Consider the following 13,726-nt stretch of genomic DNA (forward strand, 5'->3'; position numbering starts at 1 on the left):
TATTAGTTTCATTGCATTAACAATATATTAAAAGAAGGTTTTCAGTGCTAATTGTAACATGCAATATACTAAAAGACGGCTTTAGAGCTAAGTTGTAGAAAACCACGTAATGAACCAATCTTGAACATCGAAGAAAAGTTAGTTAAAGTGTGTATATATATAGCTTTCGTTTACTTGATGTAAATTAGGGAAGAATGGATTCCTAATCCATTAATGAAAAATTCCTTTCCTCTCGTCGGCTGCATTATTTGCCATGAGCCCAACAATGCGCTTGTGAGCTCGCGGCTAAACCATCACTAGCTTGTGACCTCCTTGCAAGCTCGTAGTCTGCTTGGAAGCTTGCGGTCCACGAGTTCTTCCACTTTCCCTTTCTTCTCCACCAGTTCCCTCTTTTTTCCTCAAATTTTCCTTTTCTTTTCCTCCATGGATAATTTTCCATCCCTCTCTATCCATCATCTGGGGTAAACATCCCTCTTCTATCCCAACCAAACACGACTGAATTGATCTATCCACATACAAACTTGATTTACCTTTGTTGGTTAATATTAGTTATATTTATTAGAATAAATCTTATAGAATATGTCTATAAAACTCCTATATAAATAGGGGTCTGTATCTCTTAATGTGAATATGATTTCTAGATTACTTTGGTTAACATGGTATCAGAGCCCTAATTAATTAGGGTTAGTGTCGGCGCCGATTATTTTTCTTTCTTCTCGCGCTCGCTCGCGATCGTGATTCTGCCGCTGCCGCTCGCGCCCGTCGCCGCTCCCATCGGCGCTCCCATCGGTTGCTCTTCCAACCACGCGGAGTTGCCTTCCTTCCAGGTCACGACTGCAGATCTCTTCGCCTTTGCTCGCTCTTGCTCGTCGCCTGAGGGTTCGCGGAGGCGGTGTTTTTATCGAACGTGTTTGGTTCGGCGAACCGAACTTGTCGTCGTCTTCGCAAGCACAAGGAGCATCGATCTTCAGAAAGGAAGAGAAATCCTAGCGACACCGTCCCCTGCTCCTCCTTGCCTGAGCATCGCGTCGCCTCCTCTTTCGCGCATTTGGTTCGACGCCGCCGCCCCCTCTTTGGTTCCACACTGTAACGACCGCCCTTCTTACCTCAAGGCGATCCGTTACTTATACTTGCTAAAATCTACTATTAATTTAAAATTTCTTTCTATGTGATGATTGAGTAAACACATGCTCCCAAATGGATAATATAATGCATAGAACTACCATAATAGTTAACATTCGAACGTGCGGAAAATAAATAACTGAAAAAAAAAACTAGTCTTTAACATTCTTAATGATGCAAGTTCCCGAGGCTCTTTATTCTAAGTTCCACCACAGCACACACTTCGCATCGTCTCTGCCGCCTCCGCTACTCAAATTTTTCTTTGCCCTTATCTGCAGTACAAGGGAAATAAAACTATAAGCATAAAGCTTAGTAAGTACCATCCTACTCACAAAACGATGCATATTTTAAAATCATGCTTTTGAAAAATATGAAAGGAAATATCTTCATGCTTATCATTTATTGCTACTGAAACATATAAGCTAGATAAATATCATGGCATACGCATCATAACAAGCACATGGACTAAAATCATAACTGAACTAAACATGATCTTAAAAACTACTTTCACTTCAAGTTAGTAATGAACTTTTGAAAACTTATACATATAGTAAGTGAAAATAATAATCATCCTTCTGTGGGCCCGGCATTGTGCTAACTATGCGCGCATCCCTAAATAGATCCGAGGTAGCTAATCCCGAACCCATTAGGGTACTACTAGGCGATCTGAGCCTAGGGGCGATCTAGGAGCCCACCCATGGACGATCTGAGTCCAAGCACATGCCACATAAAAGTAAAATACTTTCTTTAATCATTCTTTTCTCTTTAACCTTGCATATACTAGGCGATCTAGGGCCTAGGGGCGATCTAGGAGCCCACCCATGGACGAACTGAGTCCATAATTACTGAGGCAAGGTAAATTATTTTCATAAACATTCTGTAAGAGAAACAATCTCCACATACATACATAAATTTTCGAATAACTAAAACTATGAATTTATGCATACGAACGGAGCTACTTATACTGCAGGTGAGAGGTACTTACCTTATCTTCTCTACTCACTAGGTTTTCGACGCTAGGGTTAATGAAATCGAAGAACTTCTCCGAAGTGCTCTAGCGCCTTCTCTGTGCGACCTTTCTCGTGGGATTGTCTTTGAAGGAGTGGATGACCCCTTGATCTTCAACTGTATAACCTCTCCTCTTCTCGAACGTTGTGTGAGCAACGATCCTTCGAGATGATTCCACCAAGATTCTTCTCTTCAATCCGATGGCATGCGAGAAAAAGCTCCCTTCTTTTATCCTCTTTTTAATCTAGACACCACATGCAAAGTGTAAATGCAATTGGAAATTTCTTTCACAACATGCATGCAAGCAACGTGTCTTTTCCAAGCATGCATGCAAGCAACGTGCTTTATCCAAATGCATGCGCCACCATCAATTTCTTCCATGCAATTGTAAATTGCTTCTTCCATGCAACATGCCATGGAAGCAAAACGTTGCATGCACCTTGCCATGGAAGAACAGAAGCAAAGCTTCCATACAAAATCCGTTGCATGCAAAATTGCAATGGAAGAACCTTGCCACGGAAGCAAATCATCCATGCAAAAATCCGTTGCATGCAAAGGATTGATGGCTTCGAGTGTTGCATGCAGACTCCCTTCAACGTGTTGGCTTGATGGCTTTAATTCGATCGCCGCATGCAACCTGCCGCCATCGCCTTGCCTTCACAACTGATCGAACTGCTTCCATGCAACAAAACCACGCCGCCGGCCCTAGGCACGAAGAGGAGGAGATGGGGTTGGCGGCAACAAAAGACGGAGAGATTCCGTGGTGCCGCCGGCTCTGGGGAGGAGAGATCCATTGAGATCAAATTGTTTTTGCCTCTCCCCTTTCCTCCCTTTTATAGCTTAGCCATCTTAGAAATTTAAGAAAGATTCTAATAATTTTTCTTATTCAGATTTAGTTAGAAAAAAAATTTAATAAAATCTAATAAACTTATCTTATCCAGATTTATTTAGAAATAAATCTTCTAATAAGATTTTATTAGAAAGATTCTAACAATCTTATCTTATCCAGATTTATTTAGAAATAAATCTTTTTTTTTTATAAGATTTTATTAAAACAAATCTAATAAAATCTAACGGATAAGATTTGCTACTTTCGCTAATCCAAAAATTCTAGAAAAATATTTTAAAATTCTCCAGAAAAAAAAAATCATAGAATATTTCTAAACTAATTTTCGAGATATTCTAAACTAATTTTCGGAAAATCCCGCCTCGGACTTAAGTAATTCCAAGACCTAATCTTGCCTATAATTAAAATTCAGTTCCTTTTTATTTGGAATAAACCTAATTAAAACCTAATCCCTTACTGTAGCGAACCGGATTCAATTTTGGTTCGCTTGGTTCGACCATCAAACGCCCTCCGAATTGATCAAAACTGGTCTTGTCGGATTCGTCTTTGCAAGACGAATCTTTTTACCTATTTTTATTTTATCAAAACCTCTTCCAGTATGAATCAAACCAACTTGGTTCAGTTTGGTTCAATCTTGGTTCGTTTGGTTCACTAACCAAACGGTTTCTGATTTGACCTAAACCAATTTTGTTTAATTCGTCTTTACGAGGCGAATCTTCTCATTCCCTTTAAAACCCCCCTTTTATCACGAACTAAGTCAATATAAAATTTATCATATTTAAAACCTTAAGTGTGGAAAATACAGGTGTTACATTTCCTTCATTAGAGATCAGAGTTATTTGATGTCTCTTGTGAATAAAATCTTATGGTTGAAAATAAACCTTCTATCATGATGGATAGAAATAAAGAAGGAGACTCGCAAGCTTCTGAAACTCGGACATCAAATTCTAGTGGTATTATATGTAACTATTGTCGCAAGCCGGGTCATACAAAATTTGAGTGCAGAAAGCTTCAGTACAAAAATCAGCAAAAACATCGGGCTCGTATTACATCCACTAATGATACCTCTGATAAATTGGTGCTTGTCTCTGCAGAAGAATTTGCCAAGTTCTCTCAATATCAGGATTCACTTAAGTTTTCATCTTCCTCTATCACTACTATTGCTGATTCAGGTAACCACAATACATGCCTTGTTTCCTCATCCTCTAAGTGGGTCATTGATTCTGGTGCCACGGATCATATGACAGGTAATCCTAGTCTCTTTTCTACTTTCACGCACAAATCCAACACTCCTATTGTTACCTTAGCTGATGGGTCTTCATCTTGCGTTCGTGGGTCTGGCACTGTCAATCCCACTCCTTTGCTTTCCTTGTCTTCTGTCTTACATTTACCTAATTTATCCTTTAATTTGCTCTCTGTTAGTCAATTAACTCGCAATCTTAATTGTTGCATCTCATTCTTTCCCGATCATTGTTTAGTTCAGGATCTTTTGACGAAGAAGACTATTGGTAAAGGACATGAAAATGGAGGTCTCTACATTCTTGATTCACCTACCCCAAGATCTCTCGTTTGTTCAGGTGAAAATTCTCCTTTTGAGGCTCATTGTAGGTTAGGACATCCATCTCTTCTATTGCTCAAGAAACTCTGTCCACAATATAGTAGCATATCTTCATTAAATTGTGAGTCATGTCAGTTTGCAAAGCATCACCGTCTTAGTTCAAGTCCAAGGATAAATAAACGTGCTATTAGTCCTTTTGAGTTAGTTCATTCTGATATTTGGGGTCCTTGTCCTATTCTGTCTAAACCTGGTTTTAGGTATTTTGTCACTTTTGTGGATGATTATTCTCGTGTAACTTGGTTATACTTAATGAAAAATCGTTCTGAGTTATTTTCTCTATTTTCTGCTTTTTGTGCTGAAATCAAAACTCAGTTCAATATGTCCATCCGTACTTTACGAAGTGACAATGCCAAAGAATATACATCCAGTCTATTTCAATCTTATATGAGTCAGAATGGTATACTTCATGAAACCTCTTGTGTTGATACTCCATCCCAGAATGGTGTGGCTGAACGTAAGAATAGACATCTTCTTGAAACAGCACGAGCTCTTTTATTTCAAATGAATGTTCCCAAGTCTTTTTGGGCAGACGCGGTTTCTACTGCATGTTTTCTTATTAACCGTATGCCATCCTCTGTTCTTCATGGTGAGATTCCTTACAAAATTTTGTTTCCTAACAAGTCATTGTTTCCTGTTAACCCTAGGATATTTGGTAGCACTTGTTTTGTTCGGGATGTCCGTCCACAAGTTACTAAATTAGATCCCAAATCTTTGAAATGTATTTTCCTTGGTTATTCTCGTCTTCAAAAGGGTTATAGGTGCTATTGTCCTAGTATTAATAAATATCTTGTTTCAATCGATGTTACTTTCATGGAAGACACACCTTATTTCTCATCCTCATATATCCCGACTTCTCAAAAGGAAGATGATGATTTATTGGTATATTCTGTTACATCCTCTACACCTGTCTCAGAACCAACTCTTGTCAAACCTCCTATTATTGAAATATACTCTAGGCGTCGACCTCCTGATTCATGTCCTGCACCTACTACTTCGTCATCAGATCCAATTCCGAATGATGATCTTCCTATTGCATTACGAAAAGGTAAACGCCAGTGTACTTATCCTATTTCTTCGTTTGTTTCTAATAATGGCTTGTCGTCCTCTTCCTGTTCTTTTATTGCTTCACTTGACTCTATTTCTGTTCCTAAAACTGTCCGTGAGGCCTTATCTCATCACGGTTGGCGAAATGCAATGATAGAGGAAATGAAAGCCTTGGATGATAATGATACTTGGGACTTGGTTGATCTACCTCCAGGAAAACAAGCTATTGGATGCAAATGGATATTTAATGTTAAAGTCAATCCAGATGGGTCAGTTGCCAGACTAAAAGCTCGTCTTGTTGCTAAGGGTTATGCTCAAACATATGGTGTGGATTATTCTGATACTTTTTCTCCTGTTGCAAAGTTGACATCTGTTCGGTTATTTATTTCTCTTGCTGCTACTCATCATTGGCCTTTACATCAACTTGATATCAAGAATGCTTTTCTTCATGGTAATCTTCAAGAGGAGGTGTATATGGAGCAACCTCCTGGTTTCGTTGCTCAGGGGGAGAAGGGGCGAGTTTGTCGTCTTCGAAAGACTTTGTATGGTTTGAAACAAAGTCCTCGTGCTTGGTTTGGAAAATTTAGTCAGGTTATTGAAAAGTTTGGTATGAAGAAAAGCAAGTCTGATCATTCTGTGTTCTACAAGCAGTCAGGAGCTGGTATTATTCTGTTAGTTGTGTATGTGGATGATATTGTGATTACTGGTAGTGATACTACAGGAATTTCATCTCTCAAATCTTTCATTCTCACTCAATTTCATACAAAAGATTTAGGGGTGCTAAAGTATTTCTTAGGTGTTGAAGTAATGAGGAGTAAAAATGGTATATTCCTATCTCAGAGGAAATATGTTCTTGACTTATTAACTGAGACGGGAAAGTTAGGGGCAAAACCTTGTAGTACTCCAATGACTCAGAACGTGGATCTTACAGCAGATGGAGAATTATTTGAATATCCAGAGAGATATCGAAGGTTGGTTGGAAAGTTGAATTATCTTACCTTGACTCGTCCAGATATTGCATATTCGGTTAGTGTTGTTAGTCAGTATATGTCATCTCCAACGGTTCATCATTGGGCAGCATTAGAACAAATTTTGTGTTATTTGAAGGGTGCACCCGGACGAGGTATTGTATATAAAAATCATGGGCACACTCATATTGAATGTTTTTCAGATGCAGATTGGGCAGGTTCCAAAATGGATAGGAGGTCTACCTCAGGTTATTGTATCTTTGTTGGAGGAAATTTAGTATCATGGAAGAGTAAAAAGCAAAAGGTTGTGTCACGATCCAGTGCAGAATCAGAATACAGGGCTATGACACAGTCTGTGTGTGAAATAATGTGGATATATCAATTGTTAACTGAAGTAGGACTCAAAATTTCAATACCAGCAAAACTATGGTGTGATAATCAAGCTGCTATTCACATTGCATCGAATCCCGTGTTCCATGAGCGAACTAAGCACATTGAAATTGATTGTCATTTTGTTCGTGAGAAAATTCAACAAGGCTTGATTACTACAGGATATGTAAAAACTGGAGAACAATTGGGGGACATCTTCACAAAAGCTTTGAATGAGATCCGAGTTGATTATCTTTGTAACAAGTTGGGCATGATTAATATCTATGCTCCAACTTGAGGGGGAGTGTTGGGAGTATTGGTTATATTTATTAGAATAAATCTTCAAATAGAATAGGTCCATAAAACTCCTATATAAAGCTAAGGGAATAAAATTCAATATATAACAGCTTGTATTCATATTGGATAAGAAATAATACTTTGAATTGAGATTTAATGAGTGAATAGTTGTTTTTGATGTTTTGCCATTAAATATTGAAGTTATTTTGTTCATTTGTTGAGAATATGTGGATGACATATCAACAAGGATTATAAGATATCTAACTGCAGAGAAAGGTGGAAGAATAACTTTTATACCACTAAACAGGGTGAAGGTTCCACATATAACCTATCCACAAAGTTCTGATGTTGTACCACTATTGAAAAAATTGAAAATCCGATCTGATTGTGCTTCTGCTGTCGAACAGGTATGTATTTTGACTGGTATCTTTTTTAGATAAATGGCAACATAGTACAGATTGGCTCACATATAGTTTTTTTTTCTGCATACATTTTTGATATACTAAGAAGTCCATGGTGACTGAAGTTGCCTGATGTCAATGGATTTAAATCTTGTGCATAGACATTTTGTCTTTGACCACTGAATAGGGGCTGGGCAAGATTCAGTTGATCAGTTTAAAGAATTTTCAAATCAATCCAAATTGATAAAAATTATATTCAATTTTACTGAAAAAATTCATCAAAATATATTAAATTCTATAGTCAATTTTTCTGACATTGAGATGTCAGAAAAGAGTCCAAATTTAGAACAGGTATGAGGATTCTGGAATAATATACCTACAATAAATTTATAAACTTATCTCTATGTTTTATTCATTCCATCAATAATAGTTTTTGCTCTCCAAATAAATCTCCTGTCACTAGATTGTCACTGGGACAGTTCATTAAGATTGCAGATCTAGGTGCACAGGTTATTATAATATGTCCAGAAACTTTTACATGAAATTGGCAAATTCCTGACTATATCTAGTTTTTTTTATTATTATTTGTTTCATTGATTGATGGTGTATGTCATTTTGAGTATTTATTCTTAATCTTGGTCTTTATGATTAATCATACACTAATAATGAATTTTTAGAGAAAGAAAGTCAAAGGGTGCTCTACATGTTAAAAACTTGTTAATCTTATAGAGATGTTGTTGACTTATTTGAATCTCTTCTCCAATATGTAGTTTACAACAATTAAATTATTCTTTCTCACATTTGAACTCTTCATCTATACCTTTTGTACTCGTCTTCGTACTTATCTGATGTTCAGAGACCTACATCTTGTGTGGAAACACTATCCCTATTGATCTTGTGTAAAATTTTGTTCTGAAATAACCATGTCCAACACTTGGGTTCACACCTGTGTCAGATGCTAGTACTTGAGTCCAAGTAATGCATAAGAACCGTGCAAGAAATTCACAGGTTATGATGCAAATAAAATAGGTCGCTTATAAAATAAACCAGGCCAATTAAATTGGTTGGTACAAAGTCCAAATACATTTTTTTTATTGTTTCACATCTACTATTTTCAGCAGAGTCCATCGAGCATGAATCTTAAAAGATCAGACTATGAAGTCTGTGAAAGGGTTCCCCACTCCATTGTTCTATTGGCATAATAATAGTGCAATTTTTTTCCTCTTGATATTATTATATTTTACTCGTACATGAGGTCATCGACACATGGATTTATCTCATGCTAAATCCTGTTTTAGTCTGAACGATCACTTTTACACCTACCAAGTCGAATGCCCACATAGTTTGCTATAATGTGCTTTACATCTATTCTTCTTTTTATTAGTTGATTTACTTGGTATTGGTTGTTTAACACTTGATACCATCTAGATCTTATTTGACTTTGATATTAATAATTTCTCCATGTTTGCTGTTTCTTGGAAGAGTTAAACATGCATAGTTACTCCTGTTTGTTGCATTTCTCCTTAATTCCAAGTTATGATCCCTTTGTTTGTTGGTGCATGCTAAATACTTGCTTTCATGGAATCATGTATTTCACACGGTGACAAGCTATGCTTGGCACTGTGTGTCTACTGACTCTGCTGTAACGTTATGTTACCTATGCTATAAATTTTAGTTTCCATGCATTTTTGTGCCATTGCTCACATGTCAACTTCTGATGTTCATGAATACCTTTTCACACGAATTCTGAGAAGTCTATTCATAATCTCTGCCTATCTCATTCTTTAATTGTCAAGAAATGTTAATCAGGTATTTGGAAGGACTGTAATATGTCGCGATTTGGATGTGGCTACAAATGTTGCTCGAAATAATAGTCTTGATTGCATCACATTAGAAGGTATGACTCAAAATGTGCATCCAATCTATCATTAATATGATCCTCAAGCTAGCTCTCTATCAGGTGACCAAGTAAACAAGAAAGGTGGTATGACTGGAGGATTCTATGATTTCAGACGTTCAAAGCTAAAATTTGTTGACACAGTTCGGCAGAACAAGATGTCTATTCACTCTAAAACTTTAGAGCTGGATGAAATTGGAAAAAAACTAAAAGATATCCTGAAATATTTTTTCTTGTCCTTTTCATACTTGGGCATGAAATAAGTTTAACTATTTTATACTAACTGATGGTTAAAGTTGACAAATGAAGTGATATTTTTATTGGATTGTAGTTTCTCTTTGAAGAAGTGACTATCTCAATGTGCTTTGTTCTTATGGCACTGACTAAAGGCTATGTGTATGATAAAGTTTAGTTGCACACTGGGACTTCGTTGGCTTTATAAGAACATCTACCAACTTGGTCATTAATTAAGTGTTTTACTTTGATCCTGATAAATTCACACGTTGCTAGGACCCCTATATCTGTTTCCACGCTTGACTCCTCTTCTTACTCTTTTAGGAAATCTAGTTACCTCTTAAAAATGCAGTATCAGAGCATCTATTTGTAGGTGAAGCATCCCAATTAACATCACTATATTTCACAATAACCTTGATCCTGAAAACTTTTTCTCAGAGCATTCTTAAGGTACTATAAAATTCTCAATGTAGCTTTCCTAAACATCTTAACATAGGATCTCTAGAAGCTAAGTGATCTCACTGAGTACAAATGAGATGACATGTCTTATAGCAGTAAGATGGTTTAGTTTTTCTACCATTTGTTTGTACTTTCCTCAGTGGCTCATATTGTCTTGTTATTGATGTGGCATTTGGATCCATTAAGAGTGTCATTACATGCTAACTTTCTCAAATATATCAAGTAAATATTTATTTTAAGATATGCAATTATCTCCTCTGATTGAGCAAGTGTTTTAGGTTGCTTAAATATTTAGTTTGAAAATATTTGTAGATGTACTCTTTTAATTACTTGATTCATTGTGCTCTTGGTCATGCCATATTAAAGAAGAGTAGTGCTAAACTTTCCAAAGTAAGGACACAGATTGTTACAACCCATACAACTTTACCTTGCACATAGGCTGGCCTCCTTAGTAAGAAACCCTTGAGGTTGCTCTATATAAACCTTCTTAGTAAGATTAGTGAACCAAAGTGATCGCGGTCATTGGAGAAAATGTGTCAATGTAGTTTACACTGGAAAAATCTGAATATACGCTTAGCCACAAGGTGTACTTTGAACCAGTCTATAGTGCCATTAGGAGAGAATCTAACAGTAAGCCAATTTACATCTCATTATAGACTTCTTCAAGGGAGAGGAACACTATCAAGTATTGTTAGAGTAGAAAGCATCAACTGTAGAGTAGATAGCCAATTCTGAAGTTTGGTATATAGTTGTGTTCTCTTTTTCTTCTTTTTCATTTCCTTCTTCCCCTCCAATTCTCCAGTAGCACCATACGTCAAAACATTGACACGGTACCAAAACATTACCGTTCTAGATAAAATCTGAAACTTTGGCATGCCTCAAGATTTTGGACCTTGGTTCTTCCCATATAATTTCTCTATGGTAATTGTTATGGAACCGCAGGATTTGAAAAACAATGGTAGGGGCATCAAGAAGGTAATTGAGGAATCAAATGTGAGGGAGCACTAGAAGATTCACTAAACAAGTCAAATATAACAATTTTTTTTCAATTTATTTCTGGTTAATATACAATAACTTAGTTACAATACGACTGACCTGGAGAACGTTGGACTTGTGAAACCTCGTGTTTCCTCACAATTGAGTAAGCAAAAAAATAATTGTGGCGCAAGAGGTATGCTTTTGGTGGGAATCAGAGCCTTTTAACACAGAGGAAGAGAGATGCTAATGAGAAGCAAAGGTTGACTGTTGAGTGACAAGAATAGGTTGAGAGAATGAGGTGACTCCCAATGAGCATGAGGTCAACAACAGTTGAGGCAGAGTTTAACCAAGAAATCGTGGTTCTGAAATTATCTACAATTGAGAAATCAAGTCAAGTGATAGAAGCAGCGGAAGGCCTTGGCGCTTAAGATGGAGAGTGGCTTTCAGTAGATGTAAGAAGTCCTCCAACGAGGGACAATCTGTACTCGCTCTGAACCTCATCTAGTGTTGATATCAATCACGGCAAGGATAAGCTTTGATGCTTCTATGCTTGACTGCAGAGAAAGGTGACTTAAAGCTTGGTAGTTGATCACATGAAGGCTCCTCGATCGAGATTGCATGGAGGGAGGATGACTCGGTTGAACTCTGATACAATGTTAGTATGGAATAATTTAGTTATTAACCTAGGTACTTCTCTCTATGCATATTGTTAATCAACAAAAATATTGCAAGTAGCCCCCTGATATCAGAAGTAATCACATATTAGGTCCATAACATGTTCAAAAAACATCTATTACTTTTGTCCAGAAGTTATCAGGTCCTATATGTCAGCATGCCATTGTGTAATTAGAAGTATAATTATTGGGTTATGGTTGGAGCGAATGTTTTCTATTGACTTTCCACACAGATTGACCAGGAAATTACCAAGTTGGTTAGTGAACAACAGAAAATAAATGCTCACCATGGTCATGTCAAGTCAGAGCTGAAGCAACTACAAAGTGACATTGCTAATGCTACTAAGCAGAAGCAGTCAATCTGTAAAGCTGTTGAAAAGAAGGTTTCTGTTCTAGTCTTCTTTCTTTTGTTTTTGTTTTTTTTTTTCCATTCTCTTCTCATTGACATGTTTTCTGATGTATCCCAGACTTATGTGGACCTGATAGTACATTGCATTTTTTTTCAGGAAAAATTACTTGCAAATGCCCATAACCAAATTGTTCAGATTCGAGCTAGTATTTCAATGAAACAAGCTGAAATGGGCACTGAGCTCATTGATCAACTAACACCAGAAGAAAGAGATCTTCTTTCAAGATTAAACCCTGAAATAACAGAATTGAAAGAGAGGCTACTGGCTTGTAAAAATAACAGAATAGAGGTTTGACGAAATCTTCCAATGTTATCCACTGATTTTCCCCTTTTGAGAAACTGAAGGAGGAGTTGGAAATAAATTTGTCAACAAATCCACTTTTTTTTTTGACTTGTTTATATCATCTCATTAGTCGTGTTGTCTAGATTGAGACCCGAAAGGAGGAATTGGAAACAAATTTGTCAACAAACCTTGTAAGAAGATTGCAAGAGTTGGAGGGCATAATTTTATCCGCAGATTCTGACACTTTGCCTAAGGAAGCTGAATTGAAGAGGCTGGAACTAAAGAACTCAGAAGTTTCTATTGACAAACTGTACAAGCAACTTGAAGGTATGAATTGAAGTTGTTATTTGGCTCCATTTGTTTTGATTTTTGAGTTTTTTACAACTGAAGAAATTGCCTTCAGGTGTTTTGAAAAATATCGATAATCTCACACAGAAGATGTTGGAGATTAAAACTTCAAAAGAAAACCGAAAGGTTAGACATGCGTGTCTTTATGTGGTGTATGTGTGACTTTTGCTATACTATACTTGTTTGTCAGATGCTTGAGGAAAAATATGAGCGCACACTTCAAGATGAAGCTAAGGAGTTGGAACAACTTTTGAGCAAAAGGAATATCCTTCTGTCAAAACAAGAGGATTTCATGAAGAAAATCCGGGATTTAGGTTCATTGCCATCTGATGCCTTTGACACGTAAGACCTTTCCCAATATATGCAATTTGTCCTACCTATATTAAGTCCTACCAAAAATAAAACAACATGAATAGTTATTTTAAGCTGTAAGTGATGTGTTGCAACTTCTATTGCTTTAACTGGAATATTATAGCTTAGACAACCGACATAAATCCTCCAATTCCAAATTTGCAACTTTAGTCCATGACTTGAGGAGCATGACAATTAATTATTACAATCATACATGCATACTATTCATATGATTTCTTTATGCTAGTTTAGTGGGATGGAATATTGTTTTTTGTGATTATGTGATTATTAAAAGATAATCTTACATGATATATATCATATTATATTATATATGATTCAACATATTATTCTATAACAAACATCCAATTCAGGATTAAACACAATACATATAACCTATGACTCTTAATACTCTAAAATTC

At 36.6% G+C, this 13,726-nt stretch overlaps 1 protein-coding gene across 1 annotated transcript in view; it reads left to right on the forward strand.

Moving 5' to 3' along the window:
- LOC141827053 (structural maintenance of chromosomes protein 3) overlaps nucleotides 1-13,726 on the forward strand; it is a 35,505-nt gene that overhangs the window by 12,258 nt on the left and 9,521 nt on the right. The window contains exons 16-24 of the mRNA XM_074714334.1: nucleotides 683-879; nucleotides 7,496-7,680; nucleotides 9,484-9,571; nucleotides 9,635-9,784; nucleotides 12,148-12,299; nucleotides 12,423-12,614; nucleotides 12,752-12,935; nucleotides 13,012-13,082; nucleotides 13,147-13,298. Coding sequence (XP_074570435.1) covers nucleotides 683-879; nucleotides 7,496-7,680; nucleotides 9,484-9,571; nucleotides 9,635-9,784; nucleotides 12,148-12,299; nucleotides 12,423-12,614; nucleotides 12,752-12,935; nucleotides 13,012-13,082; nucleotides 13,147-13,298 — 1,371 coding nt within the window. The remainder of the gene's footprint in view (nucleotides 1-682; nucleotides 880-7,495; nucleotides 7,681-9,483; nucleotides 9,572-9,634; nucleotides 9,785-12,147; nucleotides 12,300-12,422; nucleotides 12,615-12,751; nucleotides 12,936-13,011; nucleotides 13,083-13,146; nucleotides 13,299-13,726) is intronic.

This window comes from Curcuma longa, chromosome 4 (assembly GCF_044706935.1).
Source record: "Curcuma longa cultivar G26 ecotype Majalengka, Jawa Barat chromosome 4, ITB_CL_G26_1.1, whole genome shotgun sequence".
Taxonomy (NCBI): domain Eukaryota; kingdom Viridiplantae; phylum Streptophyta; class Magnoliopsida; order Zingiberales; family Zingiberaceae; genus Curcuma; species Curcuma longa.